The sequence below is a fragment of the Centroberyx gerrardi genome, chromosome 23 (genome assembly GCF_048128805.1).
Source record: "Centroberyx gerrardi isolate f3 chromosome 23, fCenGer3.hap1.cur.20231027, whole genome shotgun sequence".
NCBI classification, from domain to species: Eukaryota; Metazoa; Chordata; class Actinopteri; order Beryciformes; family Berycidae; genus Centroberyx; species Centroberyx gerrardi.
In genome coordinates, this window is record NC_136019.1 from 7,966,313 (window position 1) to 7,984,750 (window position 18,438).

The 18,438-nt window shown below is 43.8% G+C and overlaps 1 protein-coding gene across 2 annotated transcripts in view; it reads left to right on the forward strand.

Moving 5' to 3' along the window:
• Positions 1-13,080, forward strand: part of pacs1b (phosphofurin acidic cluster sorting protein 1b) — a 57,181-nt gene extending 44,101 nt beyond the window's left edge. Inside the window, exons 9-24 of one of the 2 annotated variants that reach the window (XM_071918030.2) lie at positions 882-1,042; positions 1,972-2,065; positions 3,759-3,842; positions 4,268-4,389; positions 5,194-5,329; positions 6,403-6,507; positions 6,736-6,842; positions 7,539-7,693; positions 8,172-8,282; positions 8,441-8,543; positions 8,799-8,841; positions 8,988-9,030; positions 9,161-9,302; positions 11,039-11,277; positions 11,974-12,093; positions 12,799-13,080. In XM_071918030.2, coding sequence (XP_071774131.1) covers positions 882-1,042; positions 1,972-2,065; positions 3,759-3,842; positions 4,268-4,389; positions 5,194-5,329; positions 6,403-6,507; positions 6,736-6,842; positions 7,539-7,693; positions 8,172-8,282; positions 8,441-8,543; positions 8,799-8,841; positions 8,988-9,030; positions 9,161-9,302; positions 11,039-11,277; positions 11,974-12,093; positions 12,799-12,917 — 1,884 coding nt within the window. In that variant the 3' untranslated portion in view covers positions 12,918-13,080. The remainder of the gene's footprint in view (positions 1-881; positions 1,043-1,971; positions 2,066-3,758; positions 3,843-4,267; positions 4,390-5,193; positions 5,330-6,402; positions 6,508-6,735; positions 6,843-7,538; positions 7,694-8,171; positions 8,283-8,440; positions 8,544-8,798; positions 8,842-8,987; positions 9,031-9,160; positions 9,303-11,038; positions 11,278-11,973; positions 12,094-12,798) is intronic. The other variant, XM_078291746.1, reaches the window with a different exon arrangement.
• The last annotated feature ends 5,358 nt before the right edge of the window (positions 13,081-18,438 follow it).

Here is an 18,438-nt window from a genome sequence, read left to right on the forward strand (position 1 = left end):
AAAAATGTGTGTGTGTGTGTGTGTGTGTGTGTGTGTGTGTGTTTGTGCTCACTTTGTGGTTTGTGGTCCTGTGTATCATCCTTCCATGCCAAAACACACACACTCATGGTAGTGGAAGTTGCCACCGAATAGCATCCTCTATATTAGGTTTATGATATTTTTTAGACATTATATATTAGGTTTACGCTTTTTCTGTATTCCAGCGTGTGCTTTTATGATTTTCCACTTTGAGAATAAATGCGCTACCACAAGTACTATTACTACTATTATTATTACTTGTACTACTACTTTTATTATTTTTCCTATTGCCTCTTGTATTACTGCTACTACTTCTAGACTAGTAATATTGCTAGGATTAATACTACTATTACCTGCATGGAGAACTCCATTCTTTAGCCCATTTGCTCAAGTAAACCGATTTTTGGGTCGATGCACATAAACGTCATAACTGGGTTAGAATAACCCGGTTAAGCTCATACTCTGATGATGAGGAACCTGGTTAAGATGTCTGGCTTGCTGCGATATTAAATGGGTTACTGTGGCATGTAAACATCTCACTGCTTTCACTTATGGTTTTCGCCGTCTGCCCAAACTCAGACTTTGATGACAGCAAAAAGATGGCGGCAAGCTATTGGATCATCATTTCTTTCCCTGTATTAGGATTATTTCGTACATTTTCACTGCCAGGCTGTTCTAGCTGTGAACGGGACACCACTAATAGACTCAGTTTGCAGGGTATCAAAGGTTCAAGTAAACAGCTTCACCTGAATACGACCTAAACTGGAGTATGGCCAATATCCGGGTTACTCTGAGCATGTAAATGTGGTCACCGTGTCTCCCTCCCTCACCTCACCTCACCTCGTCTCCTCCGCCTCGCCCAGGTGGGTTTCGGCCTGGAGCACGTGTCCCGGGAGCAGATCCAGGAGGTGGAGGAGGACCTGGACGAGCTGTACGACAGCCTGGAGATGTACAACCCCAGCGACAGCGGGCCGGAGATGGAGGAGACGGACAGCATCCTCAGCACGCCCAAGCCCAAGCTAAGGTAGCAGCGCAAATGAATGAATATACGCAGACACAGGCATACTATAACCATACACACACCGCACACACACCTGGTAACACACGCACTCAAGCACCCATACATCGACCCAGACATCCCTACCCACACACAGAGATACAGTACACACAGATATAAACGCACAGTACACACACGCAGATCAACACTTTCCTTCACACCTTCACATCACAAACTCTACAATACACTTGTCGATGCCGCAGTGAGAAAGACAGACACTGATGAGACACACTTGGTGCCCATCTCCAGTTCTGCATGGATGATTCAGTGCCCCCTCTGTTGGTGAAAAGGAGCCGTTGCAGTCATAGGTTTCATGGTGCGTATCAACCGGAATTGGGTCAATTCGCTTTGAGTTCAATCCAGTCAAAATGTAAATTAAAATTTCAGCGCGCATAAAAATAGCAGAAGCATCAATCCCAATCATGTCTTCACAGCCTGGATTTTGAATTGGGAAGAAAATAAGCTTCCTGAATTGAAGTGATAGTGAATCAGCCCCAATATCACAGCCGAGGGTTACCATGAGCCTAATATCTGCCTTAAAACAGGTGGATACTGTTAGTTAGTTAGTTAGTTAGTTAGTTAGTTAGTAGGTAAATGAGAGCAGAGGTTTCTAGCCTTCCCCCAAATAAGTCCAAATATTTAAAACGTATCATAAAACCTATTTTTATTCATTGGCTTTCCATTGTCTGATATGTTCTTTTATGTTTTCGACCATGCTCTTGTTTCCATTATGTCTCAATTTTTGCTGTTGGTGTTCAATGCTCTGCCTCTGTTTTTCCTTGTTCTAATATCATCCTATCTTATAAAGCTCTTTGCACACACTCTTTAAAGCTCTAATCCTCTCCCTGTCTCTCTCTCTTCCTCAAAATCTGCGTCTTGTGTGTGTGTGTGTCCAGGCCGTTCTTTGAGGGGATGTCCCAGTCCAGTTCCCAGACGGAGATCGGCAGTCTGAACAGCAAAGGCAGTTTGGGCCGGGACACCTTCAGTCCAGTGAGTAACTCCAAGCCGGCAGGAAGCAGCCGGAATTTCACTCGTGTGGCGTTGGAGAGAACCTGAACAATTTGTGGTGGTTTTTGTTGAGTGCAGTAAATCTTTATTGTCCCCAAAGGGCAATTGGCTTTACAACCAGTCGTCATTAAAAACAATGTACAAAGGACACGCACACATATATAACGGGTGCAATACACATACTTGAGTGCATAAAGTCCAGGAGCCGGTATGCAGTGACAGCGTCAAGCCGTTAAACCCATGGAAGATTTTCTCATAATGAATTATTGCTGAATGAGTTTTCTTAACGACCATCTTTTCTATGCTCTAAAGCCTTTGTGAGCTGCTGCTGCTTTCTAACTGCATTTTTCATCGCGGTTGCTTCTGATGTATAACTTATCCGTCTGGCACCAGTGATTTCTTCGGGAATCGAGCTTGAGGCTTCAAAAAACTGGACCAAACAGTTTGATTTTTGTCACAGATTCAGTCGACTAGTAGAAGTTTGTTTTGAGGTGATGAGCTTTTATTATTATTTTTTATCTCACTTGCTTTAATGAGTAATTGCACCTTTCTATCCCTTAGCTTCTACACTACCAGTCAAAAGTTTGGACACACCACATTTTTCTTTATTTGTACTATTTTTTGCATTTTAGAATAACAGTAAAGACATCAAAACTATGTATGAAATAACACAAATTGAATTATGCAGTGACCAAAAAAGTGTTAAACAAATCAAAACTATCTTATATTTTAGATTCTTTAAAGTAGCCTTTGCCTTGATGGAAAGGCAAAGGCTTTGGAAAGAAATTCAAACATAGGATCAACTTCACTATTTATATTTGTCTAAGAAACAAATTTCAAGCATTAAAGCAGAAGCCTTTAGATCAGAATGGCTTTATGAGAATGAGAAACACAGTACATTCAATCAGGTGTGTCCAAACTTTTGACTGGTAGTGTATATTTTAGCACTTTGCAAATAAATACATTAATTTAACATCTTTTATGCATCATGGGGAATATTGCTCTCATCCTGCAGTTCCCTTCTCTGTCTTTTCTCATTGAAGCGGCTTCCGACCAGTTTCATGCGAACTCAGATTGAAGTTGGAAATATTGTGTGATTCTAAATGATTCTCTATCTAAAGCCCTCATGAATTGTGTGGCAAAGTGCAAATATAATGTTTCAGAAACGTTTCAAACTAACATTTCCTTAACAAAACACAAATCTAATCTCCGGTCATTGTGTGTATAACCCTGCCAAGCTGAATGTGTTTCACAGGCGGCCCGTCTGCAGCTTACAAAAGCCATTAGCTGCAGTTTCTCCTCTCACAATAATATTGAAATCATTTTAAAGTGGTTAGGGATTTTTTGAACCCCTAGTGTTGCGACTGCATGTAGAACCTGCAGACTCCTTTGCAGACTTTATGAGCATGAAGTGAAATGAAACGCTGTGCCTTGTCTATAAAGTTTCAACCAAAAATCCCACAGAAAATGACAGAAATGCCCACAGATGCCATTACAGCCTGGTAATCGCCTTTGTTGCCTTGTTATGCACTGCTGTAATTTTAGCTTGATTATGTTTTTTCCTGGCATTGTGGCCGTAATGACTGCTGCTCCTGTGTTTATTGATGTCGTGGCAGTCATTTCAGATCGATTTGGGATTCTTTGTGCGCTGATCGCTGTTCCTCTGTGTTCCCAGCAGGGGGAGCAGCCTCCTCTAGAGAAGATGAAACCCTCCCGCAGCCGCAACCTTGAGGAGGCCCTGTCTGAGACTGACACACTGGTACCGCTCTGCCTTTGTCTGTGTGTGTGTGTGAGAGAGAGAGAGTGTGTGTTTGTGTGTGTGATTTGTGTGCGTTTGTGTGTGTGTATGTGTGAGAGAGAGTTAATGGAGAGTCGGGATCTTTGTTAAAATCGCTCCAAGGGGGGTACATTGCCATCTGTGATGAGAGAGAGAGAGAGAGAGAGACGGAGAGAGACAGAAAGAGATTGAGAGAGAGAGACATTGAAAGAGAGAGAGAGAGAAACATAGAGTGATGGAGTGTGGGGGAAGATGACAATAGTGTATCCAGTGTCTCCCTTGAGTCTGTCTTTGTGACTGTGTATGCATTTGTGTGTGTGTGTGTGTGTGTGTGTGTGTGTGTGTGTGTGTGTGTGTGTGTGTGTGTGTGTGTGTGTATGTGTGTGTGTGTGTGTGTGTTTGTGTAGGAGCTAACAGATCAGGAGTTGTTTGCTGAGGTGGGCCCCTGCATCACGGTGTCGGTGGCAGAGAAACCCCGTACGCCCATGAAGAGCAGCAAGAGTGAATGCCAGACCATGCCGTCTCCTAGGTGATAAAAGCAATTGTCTCCATCCATGTGTCCTGTACTGTGACTTTGTCTTTCTCCTTGGATTCTCTGTCGATGCAGGTTGAGTTTCTGTAGGTGGCGCTCTTCTCTCTGTCTGCTCAGCCGTGGTGGCTAGCGCTGCTCATGCTAACCACCCAGTTCTTCTTCTGGCTGAATCACTATCGTGTTATATCACCCGTCAATAGGGAGGAGCAAAAACAGACATTAAAGGAGTAAAGACAAAAGTAAACAGACATTTATTCATGAAAATGTTGAATGTTATTACTTTAAATATATTCTTCCACTGCATGACTCTAACATGCCATACCACACTGGCACACAACAGTCTTCCATAAGTCTTTTCCATAATGCTTCTCATTAAAATATATTATACATTCATACTGAGCTTTGAAGCAACCTATGTCTTATTGTAAGCTGGAGGAAATGCAGCATCATACATGCCTCCACTCCTTCCTCTCATGGATTTACACTAATCACACCTTGTGACTTGGAACTAGAGATTTCTTGGGGATTTGACTGCATAGACATACACATATAATATAACGAACAGCCTCACGGACAAGACGAGATCTCATCTCAGCTCATAAAGTCTCATCTGACTGCGTGCGTACCGAGCCAGACCATTAAAATTGTGCTGTAAATGTCAAAACTGCGCAGGAGCCAGTCGGAAAGTCAACCGCGGCTTTTTCCTCGGTTCTTATGAAGTTGACCTTTTGCAGATACATAAATGCATTTGAGCAGGTCGGTAATGTTTCTGATCCCCCCCCCCCCCCCCCGTTCCCCCAGGCTGGACGGAGGCCACACCCCCAGACAGAAGCGCAGCAGCACTCCCATGAAGGAGAGACAGCTGTCCAAGCCGCTGAGCGAACGGACCAACAGCTCCGACTCGGAGAGATCCCCGGAGCTCGGCCACAGCACGCCGGTAAGGGACAGAAACACGCTGCGGCCACTTCCCTTTCAGCTGGAGTTAGCATCTTGATAATGAAGAGAATCCACTTTTTGGACTGACTGAAATGGAAGTGAATTGATCCCCCCCCCCCACACACACACACACACACACACACACACACACACACACGCAGAGTTCCTATAGCTGAAACATCAATACCAGCCTCAACCCCCTTCCAGTCCACTCAGATTAAATGAAGATTGAAATCACAGTTAGTGTTACAATGGCAGAGCCTTCACTATCAATAATGAAGAAAATCCACTCCCTGCTAAGGCTGAATGATATTGACAAAAAATCTAATTGCGATTATTTGACAGAATATTGCAATTGCGATTTGAACTGCGATTCATATCATCACAAGTTTTTCTAGTCATACATTTTTTAAGAACTTTGAAATTGTTTAAGGAAAAGCGATGGAAAAAAATAGATGTCAGTGTGCAGGATTTACTGACTTTGAGTCTGATGAATGGTTTTCACCAATATTGAACCAAAGATTACCTGCAGCTCTAAAAGAAGAAATTCAGAAATCCATTTTGGACGAAACTGTCACTTAAACAGTTAATTGCAGCTTCTGCGATTTGGAAATTGCAGAAGTTCATATTGCGATTTAGATTTTTTTTTCATTTAATTGTTCAGCTCTACTTCCTGCGTTGATTGCATTGACACACCCACACAACCATACACACACACACAGACACATATAGACATAGTTTCTACAGCACAAGACCTTATAGCTATCACAAGTTCTAGCATCACTGTAGCCCAGCCTAAGGAAAGAAATCAGCATATCACTGAATTCCCACTGAGCGCATTACACTTTAGAAAAACTGCCTCCTTTGTTCTTCGTCTTTCTCTTCCCACTCGCTCCCCGTCTCTTACTCTAAGTAAAGAACATGCATCTTGATAATCTATGACTGGCCCGGAGCACGGGAATGAATTATGTATGCCGCGATGAGTCATCTGAAAAGTAAATGTGTCGCTGTAAGGGGGTTTATGTACTCAGTACGTGTGTGTGTGTGTGTGTGTGTGTGTGTGTGTGTGTGTAGGTCCTGAGGAAGGTGGTGTATGACCAGCTGAACCAGATCTTGCTGTCTGACTCCGCGCTCCCAGAAAGCCTAATCTTGGTTAACGGCACTGACTGGCAGGGGCAGGTAAGGGTGTGTGTGTGTGTGTGTGTGTGTGTGTGTGTGTGTCACTGTAAAAGTTACCCCATGTATTAAAAACCTCCCTTTGGTGGACGCTTTTATCCAAAGCACCTTCCCATACAAAGACTGCGCACATTTTAAGCATTTGAGGCCCCAGAGGGAATCGAACCCCTTATTCTGTGTGTGTGTGTGTGTGTGTGTGTGTGTGTGTGTGTGTGTGTGTGTGTGTTGCAGTACGTGGCGGAGCAGCTGCAGGTGCAGAGACACCCGGTGGTGTGCACGTGTTCGGGGGCAGAGATCCAGGCGGTGCTGTCTGCTGTGCTCACTCGTATCCAGAAGTTGTGAGTGTTTCTAAATTGTTAATACTCTCACACACACACACACACACACACACTGCGAATTATAGCTTCCCTCGGTTTGCAGGATGACTCATCTTCTAAGCCTTTTTTTTCTCCTCCACTAAGCCTTATTGCTCTCTGTTTGCTAACCTCTGCTTGACCCCTCTCCTCGGATCTTCTCTTCCTCCACATCTCTCCCTCCTCCTCTTCCTCGCCCTTCACCCTGTGTGTCTCCAACTTTACTCCTGTTTATGCCAAACAATGCTTTGCATCTATTCCCGCTGCCTCCCTCTCTCCATCTACCTCTCCCTCTTTCTCCCTTCACACTCTTTACTCTCTCTCCTTCCCTCTCCCTCCTCTCTCATCCCATTTCCGTCCCTGCCGCCTTCGGCTTTCTTTATCTCTTTCCGTCCCTTCACCCTCTCCCTCTGCCTCTCTCCCCCTCTTTCTCCCTCCTTTCTCTCCCTCCATCCCTCTCTCTCTGTCTCTCTCTCTCTAGCTGTAACTGTAACTCTTAAACTTGTTAATACATTTGAACTAGTATATTTGATTAAGCCTCAATCCATGGGTGGGGGAAAAATTGTTTGTGTTCAGTCCCCTGCTTCTCCTCCAAACACACACATTCACTGTACTATTGACATCTCTCCCTCTCTCTCCCTCTCTCTCTCTCTCCCTCTCTCTCTCTCTCTCTCTCTCTAGCTGTAACTGTAACTCGTCCATGCCCAGAGTGGTGAAGGTGGCGGCGGTGGGCGGCCAGAGTTACCTGGGTGCCATCCTGCAGTTCTTCGTCACCCAGCTCGCCAACAAGACGTCCGATTGGCTCAGCCACATGAGGTTCCTGGTGGTGCCGCTGGGTAAGAGAGTTGGCACGGCCGCTGCCGCACACTGCTGTTGCCATGGTGATTAAGAAGCTCTCGTTGGCAGGCTCCGGATGCTGCAAGATTTTTGTATGTTTTTGGGGGACTAGACTGGGACGGGATGAGTCTCCGTTTGTCCCGCTGTCACACACAGGATCTCAGACACAGCTGATTGGATTTTGACAAAATGATGCATCTCATCAATGTGTTTTGGTATTATCAAAATTACACTGATTGGCGGGGTAGGTACAATTACAGGTCAAGAAAAGGTGACATATTTGGTTCTGATTGGCCCAGAGGGGGACTGCATCATTTGTAAGGGATGAAATGCTTACTGTTGCCTTGTTTTTTTTAGTTGTTTCACTTTTAACCCTTTTCTTTCTTTCCTTCTGTCTTTTGTTTATTCTTTCTCTCTCTCTCTCTCCCTCTCTCTCTCTCTCTCTCTCTCTCTCTCTCTTTCTCCGTCCTGTAACAGGCTCTCATCCCGTTGCCAAGCACCTGGGCGCCCTCGACAACCGCTACAGTTCCTCTTTCCTGGACGGGGCGTGGAGAGACGTGTTCAGCCGCTCGGAGCCCCCGCAGACAGGTAAACACCACTGACGCACAAAAACAAAGAGACGCAACCTCTGTCTGTCACTCCTGAAGCGGGTTTCATCACTACTGCTACTGGAACCGTTCAGATAGACACACACACACTTGCCAGGTCCGCGAGTGAATTCTCTCTTTCTCTCCTGTCGTCTCCAGACCAGCTGGATGTAGCAGGGAGAATCACCCAGTACATCAGCGGAGCCACAGTCACACACCAGCTACCCATCGCTGAGGCCATGCTCACCTGCAAACACAGGACGTGAGTGCATGCATGTAGACACCACACACACACACACACACACATCACACACACAGCCTCACAAGCCAGACTATCTTACAAGTTGGCATGCAAGGCGAAAACAGACACACACATAGTGCACCACATGCACACAGGTAATTACAGTACATTTATACAGTTCTTTGGACCATTTCTAAACAACAAACAACATCTACTCCGTACTTACTGGAAAGAAAGTCGACCTAAATAATCCCTGTTCTTTCTCTCTCTCCCCAGGCGAGATGAAGACTCTTACCAGAAGTTCATTCCCTTTATTGGGGTAAGATGTTAGTAAGTGGCATGGGAGACGGATGCCAAAAACTCTGGATTGGCAGATGTAGTCGTCGCCCTGTGAAACATTTGTGAGACCAAACAGATTATTCATAAAGAATAAGAACTAACATTACTTCATGTCTTTTCTTCCAGGTGGTGAAGGTCGGCCTGATTGAGTCTGGTCCTTCTTCAACAGGTGAGCGTTTGGGGAAAATAGTTTGCACACAGAAACACGTTTCAAAAAACGGAAATGCACAAATTGCATTAATGTCATTTTTCAGCTGTTGATAATGTGCTAATGTTATTTCCTCTCTGTGGTTGTCAAGGAGATACGGAGGAGGGCGTGGCGGTGAGCTTGGCCGTCCCGTCCACGTCTCCCCCGTCCCACGGCTCCCCCACCGGGATGATCAAAGAGGCAGCTACCCCCCCCTCCTCCCCCTCCATGGGCAGCGTCCTGACGGTGCAGGGGTGAGACTGATCTGCGCTCTTTTCTCTCCTTCTTTCCTCCCTCCTTTCTCTCTCATCTGACGCCATTTGCTTTGGTCTCTCCCCACTCTCCTTCCCTCCTCAACCTCCTCTTTTTCCTCTTCCTCTCCTCTCTCTGAGTCAACTGTGTACTTCACTCTCCTTCCTTTCTCTCTTTCATTTCCTTCCTTCCTCGCCCCTTTCCCCCTCCACCTCACCCTCTGTTGACGGTATCATCATCAATGTGCAGGGACGATTCTGCAACCAACTCCTTCCATACTTTTTCTCCATCCTCCACCTTCTTCTCTCCAGCTCCCTTTTTTATTTCTCTATCTTCTCCCCTACTTCCCCTTTATGGACAAATAGCAACTTTTGCATAGTGGTTCTGACATGGTCGGGTGTCGTCTTTGTCGGCTCTGTAAGTGAAATAGTTCCATATTTGGCTCCTGGCACCAGTTTGTCAACCAGTTTAGGTGACAGGGATTCAGTTTAAGACCTAGCGAACTGTTGCTGCTGAATATGCTGCCACCATATTTTCAGCTGGCTTGGATTTTGCGCTGACTGCTGCAGTCCCTCTGTCAAGAGCCAGGCTGCGGCTCTGTCTATTCCAATCCTTCTTCTTCTATTTAAATCCACATGCCATCTGTACGTATATACAGTACGCCTTCTGGAGGCGACGCTGAAGTGGAATTTCGGCTTGCAGAACACATTCAGTGAAAGTGTTGAACGCCTGTAAAATCACCCCTGAATTCAGTCTTTTGCAACCAGTATTGAAGTTATTGTAGCAATGCTGTTCGCTTATACATGGCAGGTGTTCAGTAATGTTCAGATGCAGCAGAGACGGAAGTGAACAGAGTGAATGTGAAGCAGGGCGTTGCTGAAATACAGCTTGCCTGCTCAGCAAACCTTCCCTGTGTAAATAAAGGTTGAAAAGGAGCGCCGCTGTCTTGAATAGACCAGAGCAGAACAGAGGAGCAGCGAACAGAAAGACCATCTCAGGTTCTGCGTCTCCTTCTTGTTGGCTCCGCTGAAACCTTAGACTGCAGATAGCAACTGAATATCTGCCTAACCCACAGGTCTGACCACTGCTAAAAACAACCACTGCAGTTTCAGCAGTTTACTGCAATTCTGCACGCTTTTGTCACACGGTTTGAGTCGCTACGAGCCATGTGCAAGCTATTCAGTATATTTTTATTTTATTTTCATTTAGCCTTTATTGTAACTGGGTTTGGCTGATTGAGATCAAGGTTGTTGGAGAAGGTTGTTTATGTTCACAGATATTGATTGGTGTGGCCTAGACTGTGGAAAAAAGATAAAGGACAGGACAGAAAAATATGGGAAATGTATTTGGTCTGGAAAAATTTGGGAATTGGACAAAATATCTGGGAAAGTATGAAGCAAAAGTTGTTCTGTACCGATAAATGTACGACCACGCATTTCCTACAATCATTAACCAACTGTCATTTCACATTATGATATTTGTTGTGAAGAATCATCTGCTATAGAGTGATATGGTCTAGTTGACAGTCATTATTAAGCTACTATCAGGATGCATAGTTTTGAAAACCAACCAAAATCTTCAAATCCCGTTAAGAAATTTAGGTCTGGAAAAAGTCTGGGATTTTAAAATGAAAAATGAGTAGGAATCCTCAAAGGAATTCTTAAATGAAGTTGTTTTCCTCTCCTGTTTAAACCCACTTCCACCTTCTGTCTGTAATCTCTGCACCTCCGGTCTTCAGGAGCCCCAGCATGTCCCACGGTGTGGACGCCATCGGCCTGCAGGTGGATTACTGGCTGGCCTCGCTGGCCGAGAAGCGGCGGGAGGGCGAGCGGCGCGACACGGGCTGCAAGAACACTCTGAAGAGCGCCTTCCGCTCGCTGCAGGTCAGCAGGCTACCAGGCGGGGGCAGCAGCGAGCCGCAGGCCCAGGTCAGCACCATGGCCATGACCGTGGTCACCAAGGAGAAGAACAAGAAAGGTGAGGAGGGGAGGGGAAAAGACCACATGGGATGGGATTTATATTTTCATGTGCAGAAGATCATTTAGGGCAGTGATTCTTGCAGTATGGGTCGGGACCCAAAATGTGAGCGAGTCACCATATAAAAAGACTGCTCTCTCTCTCTCTCTCTTTCTCTCCCTCTCTCTCCCTCCCTACCTCTCCCTCCCTCTCTCTCCCTTTCTCTCTCTCTCTCTCTCCCCCTCTCTCCCTCTCTCTCCCTCCCTACCTCTCTCTCTCCCTCTCTCTCCCTTTCTCTCTCTCTCTCTCTCTCTCCCCCTCTCTCCCTCTCTCTCTCTCTCTCTCTCTCTCTCTCTCTCTCTCCATCTCTGTGTCCCTCCCTTCCTACCTCCCTACCTCTCTATCTCTCTCTTTCTCCTTCTCCCCTCTCTCCCTCTCTCTCTCACTCCCTCCCCTCTCTCTCCCTCTCTCTTTTTCTCTCTCCCCCTTTCTCCCTCCCTCCCTCTCTCTCTCTCTCTCTCTCTCTCCCTTCCTCTCTCTCTCTCCCTCTCTCTCTCTCTCTCTCTCTCTCCCTCCCCCTCCCCCTTCTCTCTCTCTCTCTCTCTCTCTCTGTCTCGCTCTCATCCTCTCTCTCTCTCTCTCTCTCTCTCTCTCTCTCTCTCTCTCTCTCTCACCCTCTCTCTCTTTTTTTCTCTCTCTCTCTCTCTCTCTCTCCAGTCCCCACCATCTTCCTGGGGAAGAAGCCCAAGGAGAAGGATGTGGACTCTAAGAGTCAGGTCATTGAGGGCATCAGCCGTCTCATCTGCTCTGCCAAGCAGCAGCAGACCATCCTGAAAGGTAACCTGAACCTGGGAACCTGCATAATGATAATATATTTTATTATTTGTCTTACTTGTGATTTATGCGTTTTATTACGCCATTTTCCCTCCTCTGTGAGTTTTGTTTTCCTTTAGTTCTGCTATCCAGTTCAGTGTTTTTGTGTCTCATCTGCATTTCCCTACTTAATAATAATAATAATTAATTTTATTTATAGAGCACACTTTAAAATACAATGAAATCTCAAGGTGCTTCACAGGAGATAAAATCAATGTACAATCATATTAAAACGGATCAGTAAAACAACAATCATGCAATTCTAAGCTTATACTACATTACAGTACGTCATTTAGCCGACGCTTTTGTCCAAAGTGACTATCAATAAGTGCATTTTTTCAACAGTAGTCAAACCAACTGTATTATATATCACAGTTTTCATCAGCTAAGCCTTTAAATAGGAATAAGTAGCATTTGTAGAGTCAGAGAGTTTTTATTTCTTCTTTTTTTTTAATTAAGAGTAGAAGGAGAAGACGATCGTTACATGATAGGCTATTATACTAAAATAAATTGAATACAATTAGAGTCGGGACCCAAGTTTAAAAGGAAAAGCAGATAGTAAGAACAAACCAGCACGCTAGGGGAATGCAGAGAGGAAAAGATGAGTCTTTTAGTTTTGATTTAAAGACAGAAGTGAGTCTGAGGCTCTGATCCTGTGTTTCCCTGCAGTGTCCATAGACGGAGTGGAGTGGAACGACGTCAAGTTCTTCCAGCTGGCCGCCCAGTGGCCCACTCACGTCAAATACCTACCTGTCGGACTTTTTGGCTACAGCAAGCCCCCCTCCTAGGGGTCAGCGCCCGCCTCCGCCTCTCGCCCCGACTCGACCTCCGACCCTCCTCCGCCTCGACCCGCCCGACCCTGTCACACCCGCGCACACAGACCGGCCCGACCGCTGAGAGAAGCTGTGGAGCGGCTGGTCTTTGTTTCTTCTTCTTCTTTCTTTTATTTTTGCCACAGTAGTCTTATTTCTCTTTAGGGAGGGAGGGAGGGAGGGAGGTGTTGGGGTGCAGCGCTATTACTAGTCACTTTAACGCCCCTTTCAGTGTGTGTGTTTGTGTGCTTGTGCGTGTGTGTGTGTGTGTGGCGAGTGTGCATGCACACGCGAATGTACTGTATGTGTGTGTTTACCAGGGGCTCACAGCACAAGTTTATTAGCTAACTGCCATTTACCTTTCCATTCTATGAAACGCAATAGCATGCAACAGCTCACAGATTTACAGCCCTAAACTCTGACCCCGAACACTTGACCCCTGACCTTCGATAAAACCCCTGAAAGCCTCTCACCTCTAACCTGCCCAGTGCTATAAGACCTGATCCACACATGCATGCTCTGAACTAACAAAATACACCACACACGTGCCGGAAACAGTAACTCAACAGGGCTTCGGTGTTTGCATGAACCAGTGAAAACACAAAGAAAAACCTTCGCACTGCTCTCCTCTGCTCACAGAATACAGTCAAATCAAAGGCTAAGCATGAAACGCATACAAACAGCAGATGACTTTTTCCTCTTAGAGCGACAGAATAGATTAGCCGACGCCCTTCGAAACGCGCCCATCCGTCCACTGACCCTTTTTTTTTATTATTTTAAGGGCTTCCATTTAATAGTCTTAAATATTTTTCTGTAAGTCATTTGGCTGTCGAATGACACGTGAAAAGAGAACCACACGGATATTAAAGGGGAAGTGTCGTATAACTACGCTTTAGTTAAAACCGACTACAGCCTTCCCTTTAACGCTGTTTTTGTGGATGTGTGATGCATAATATACATTTTTGTGAAGAATTGTAGGATTTCAGGACAGGGGGCTAAGTTGCAGTTTTCTTTCTCGTCTTATTTGCTATGCACTTATAAATACACATGGACCATCTGGGCGTTTGCGGGGTACAGCTAACTCGATAGCAAAGTTCATTCGTTTTTACCGTCTTCACAGTCTGTTGACAACCGAATATGCAACGGTCGTCATGACTAGCATCGTGATGAAAGCCAAAAATACAAAAAGATATATTTAGATTTGGTTCACTGACAGCCGAAAAAAATCAGTGGCTTGGATGAGAATCGACAAAACAGGACGCGTGTTTACTCTGCTAGTGTTTTTTTTTTTTTCCCGCGTAAGCCCCGCCTCTCCATGTGTATCTATACCGCACGAGTGGGACTCGCCCCGCAATAAAGCACAATGTCGAATGCCAGTTGCCCCCCCCCCACCCCCCCACCACCCACCACTACCACCACCCACCTTTTTAATTGGCAACAGACTGGCAGCTTTCTCTTCAACGACAACAGCGGCAGACTTGGGTCAAAATAATTGAAATTCATCAGGTTACTCTTCTTTACTTTGGACATTTCCATTTCTCCGCAGACTATTTAAATGCCTCCGTTTTGCCGGGACAAAAAAAAAAAAAAAAAAAGTATTTGGATTGATTTCAGTGAGTATTTTGGCGCCGGTCTGCTACGTACTTTATCTAGGATGTTGTGAGGTGATTAGTGAGTGTACAGTAACTGGTACCAAGTGTGCGTGTATGTGGTTAATTACATGTACTGTGGTCGGAAACTTAAAAAAAAAAAAAAAAATCAAAAATACCTAAATATACGAGAAACAGTTTTCCTCTTTTTCTACCACGTGACAGAGGGCATGCAATTGGTTTGTGCGTGTGTGTGTGTGTGTGTGTGTGTGTGTGTGTGTAGGCAGTGTGTGTTGATGATGTGGTCATTATCAATATCATCAATGTCAGATTAGGGCTGCGAAATCCGCAGCGGTCGTTAATGTTTACTGTGTAGCCGGGCACAAGGCGATTGCATTTTACTTCCAACAGAGCGAACACTGATGACAGAAGAAGTTAAATTCAGTTTTATCCAAAGAATTCGATTGAAATTCAACTTGGGCGCAAATGGAAGAATGTATCTGCAATAGTGCATTATAATAAACATATATGTGTAAGTAGCTGTTGATGTTTTAAATTGAGAGTGAAAGCTAACCCGCCTTGTGTCACCTACATAGTAACACTCTCCATCTCTTCAGAGTGAAGTATTAGGAAAATAATTTTATAGTATTAATGCCAACGTCTTGATTTATGCTGTTAGACTGTCTTTTTTTGTTTGTTTCAAATTAGATCAGGAGGTTTTTCCTCTGTGTAGATGTTACAGTGTTACAGTTGTGATGTCAGCAGTTTGTCTCAAATCTGACCCACTTTCTGTTGGGACGCCTGTTACACAAGGGTTTGCAGTGGGGGGGTGGGGGGTTTCAAGGGGACCCATTTGTTTATTCACTCTCTGATGTACTGTCATGTTAAGAGCCTGGACGTCCAGAATAAGAAGAACATTCAAATCAGTAAAAAGTGATTTAAAGAGTTCCAAAATATTTGAATGTATTGAATTTAGCCTACGGGTGCAATCTTGCATCTTTGTGAACAGCTGATTTTAAGAGAAACTTTTATCCTCTGAAGAAGAAAAATGAGTCACAATATCTAATTTAATTGATTTGTATTTAATATTTGCCCGCTGTCTGTTGGGAAATTACGTTTAATTGGCTGTTACTGCAAAAGAGACAGTTTATTCTCCTCAAGTTCTACAAATGTAATGTTCCACTGCTTTAATCTACTTTAATCAATCAGTGATCACTCTCAAAGCTGCGTGAACAGGGTACAGACAGTGAGCTTGGAGACTGTACAACCTTTCTGTGTAACCAAATAAAATAGCCAAGTCAGTGTGTCTCTTGAACGCAGCTCTCCCCAAAGCTGCAGGTCTTGTCTCTCGTGTTGCGGACGAGCAGCCGAGGCCTCCACAGACACACAGACTGACAGATGGCTTGACCTCCGATCACAGCTCCTAAACTAACATTGTACAACATGGTTGTATGGGGTTTTATTGTAACTTAAGAACAGAGGGCGCTGGTGTGCTGCAGGTTGAAGTAAAGGCTGCTTGATCCAAGCTGAAAATACAAAGAGTTTCATTCCAAAATGAGATAACTAACTCCAAAATGATTGTTGGCATGAAAATAAAGCACATTGTCAATTACTATGAAATTTACCAGTTATCTTAAGACGTTTGCTTACAAAATAATTCTGTTTTTGACAATCTTCAGTGTTTATGAATATTGACTGATCAATTTCAGGACGCAAAAATCTTTTCCCCAAATGTATGTTGCAGTTTTGGAATGAAACCCTTCATATTTTATCTCCATTTTGAACTTTTAACCATGGAGAACTGACGACTATCTGTTGTTAGAAGAAACCTTTACTGACTTGGAGAAGTGTAGTCCTTGCTCAAAATGCTCTTTGCCTTGTAGCCTTATTAGACAGAATTATTGTAGTGATGTGATCCAAAAGTTTTCTTCAATTTCTATAATGTGACAGACACTGTTGGAGCTGATGCCTCAAAACGGGGGATCGGAAATATTCCACTGAAAGAAAGAGAGGCATGAAAAAGAAATCACTGCCAAAACTAACATGTACAAAAAAAATTTGAAGACAAGGGTGTGAGAAATATAGATGTTGTGTGTTTATGTTGGGTTTTTTTTTTTGGGGGGGGGGGGGGGTGATAGCTGAAAACACGACGACAACAAAATGATCCTTGTCCCAAAGTCTTCATTTCAAAACAGGATCCTTTGCTATGTTTCTGTTCTCCTCGTCTTTCTCAACCCCATCCCTCTTTTTTTCCTATACCTTCTCTTTTCAATACACTGGTTGTTCTACATGTCAAGTCTTGAACTGGTTCCTGTGTGTTTTACCTGTACCTCTGTACCTCTGTACCTCTGTACCTGTGTCGACCTGTGCTTGTGACGGTGTAAACGATTGGTCCCTTTTTGAACTAGTGGAGATTAGGAACTGTGTGGTCGATCAATAACCTCCTTCAAATGATCAGCAGTGTCTTTTTCTCTTGCCTACATTTCCTTCTGACAAAAGAGAGAGAGAGAGAGAGAGAGTCTTCTTCACCAGGTTTCCACAAGCTTAGTTTTCAAATTGTAACCCATATCTGAAAAGATTATTCCCTCACAGCTTGTAAATCTGCAGTCTGTCCTCATAGGAAAGTGTTTTGCATAACGAGGAGCATTAGATTTCCGCCTGATGCTGCCCTGCTCGGAGCGGGGCGTCCCGAGCTTGTGGACTTGTGGAGAGTATTTTGCACATTGCCATTGTTTTCTTCAGCAGCAGTCTTCAGCTTCTTTGCCTTTTGCCTATAATGATAATTAATTATAATAAACTATAACGCTTGTACATATCAGAATAGTACTTGTTATACTGTGTTCTAGTTATTGTTTTTTTGGTTTGTTTCGGGTTTTTTTGTTTGTTTTTTATTTGACATGTTTTGTAGTACTGCTTTTTCATGATTACGTTTGTCAATCAAACAGATGTGGGATGAAAAGTGGAAATGTTCATTGTTTTGTTTGTTTTTTAAAATAAAATATTCCTGATTTGTAGTTCTGTGTCTCTTGCTTTTGAAATACAGGAAATATGTTGTTTGGTCTTATAGCCTACAAACCGATATTGGTTAATCATTCTAACCCTGTAACTGTTGTTTTGGGTTTTTTTATGTTGTGAAGCACATTGTTACCTGTATTGAAAAGGGCTATACAAATAAAGTTATTATTATAAGGTTATTATTATTATAGGCTAACCTAAATGCTGATAATAAGATAGAAGTAATAGCAAACTGTATTTCTGGGCACTTTTCAAATGAATAAGATGAACAAAAATAAATATCTCAGACATGAAATAAAAACAGGGTTGGAAAGAGGAATAAAACAGGCAAATACCACAGGAATAACCCTTATGAAAAAGAACTATATACTAAACCTATAATAAAAATTTGAAAGAAACTATACTAATATCACAGCAAAGCTTTGAATTATCATCCAGGTCAAAAAAATCAAAACAAAAACAAAACACTGGAGATGAAAAAAACACACCATACAGTAGGATAAGCTTAGACTTACCATTGATACACTATGGTTCCCTGCAGAAATTATAGGAATATTATAGTGATTTTTCAATGGGACAAACTGGTTAAAAGACATAATATTGGAGTCTGTCGGCAAGAAATGTATTTGAATAACTGACACAGAAAATTGTTTACATTATTGGGGAAATAGGTCAGTGGTACAGTACCCTATACATTCCTCACAGCGGCCCACTGTCCTGCCTGTTGCCCCCTCTCTTCCCTCTGTCTCTTTGGTTAGAGGCTGCTGCTGACGTCACAGCAGAGAGTATAAAGGCGAAGCAAGAGCGTTCACTCCTCTCTACTTCCGTTAAAATCCCGTTAGGCAGAGTAGACCGCTTTTTTTTTAGCTGGATCATCTTAAACTATGCTGATA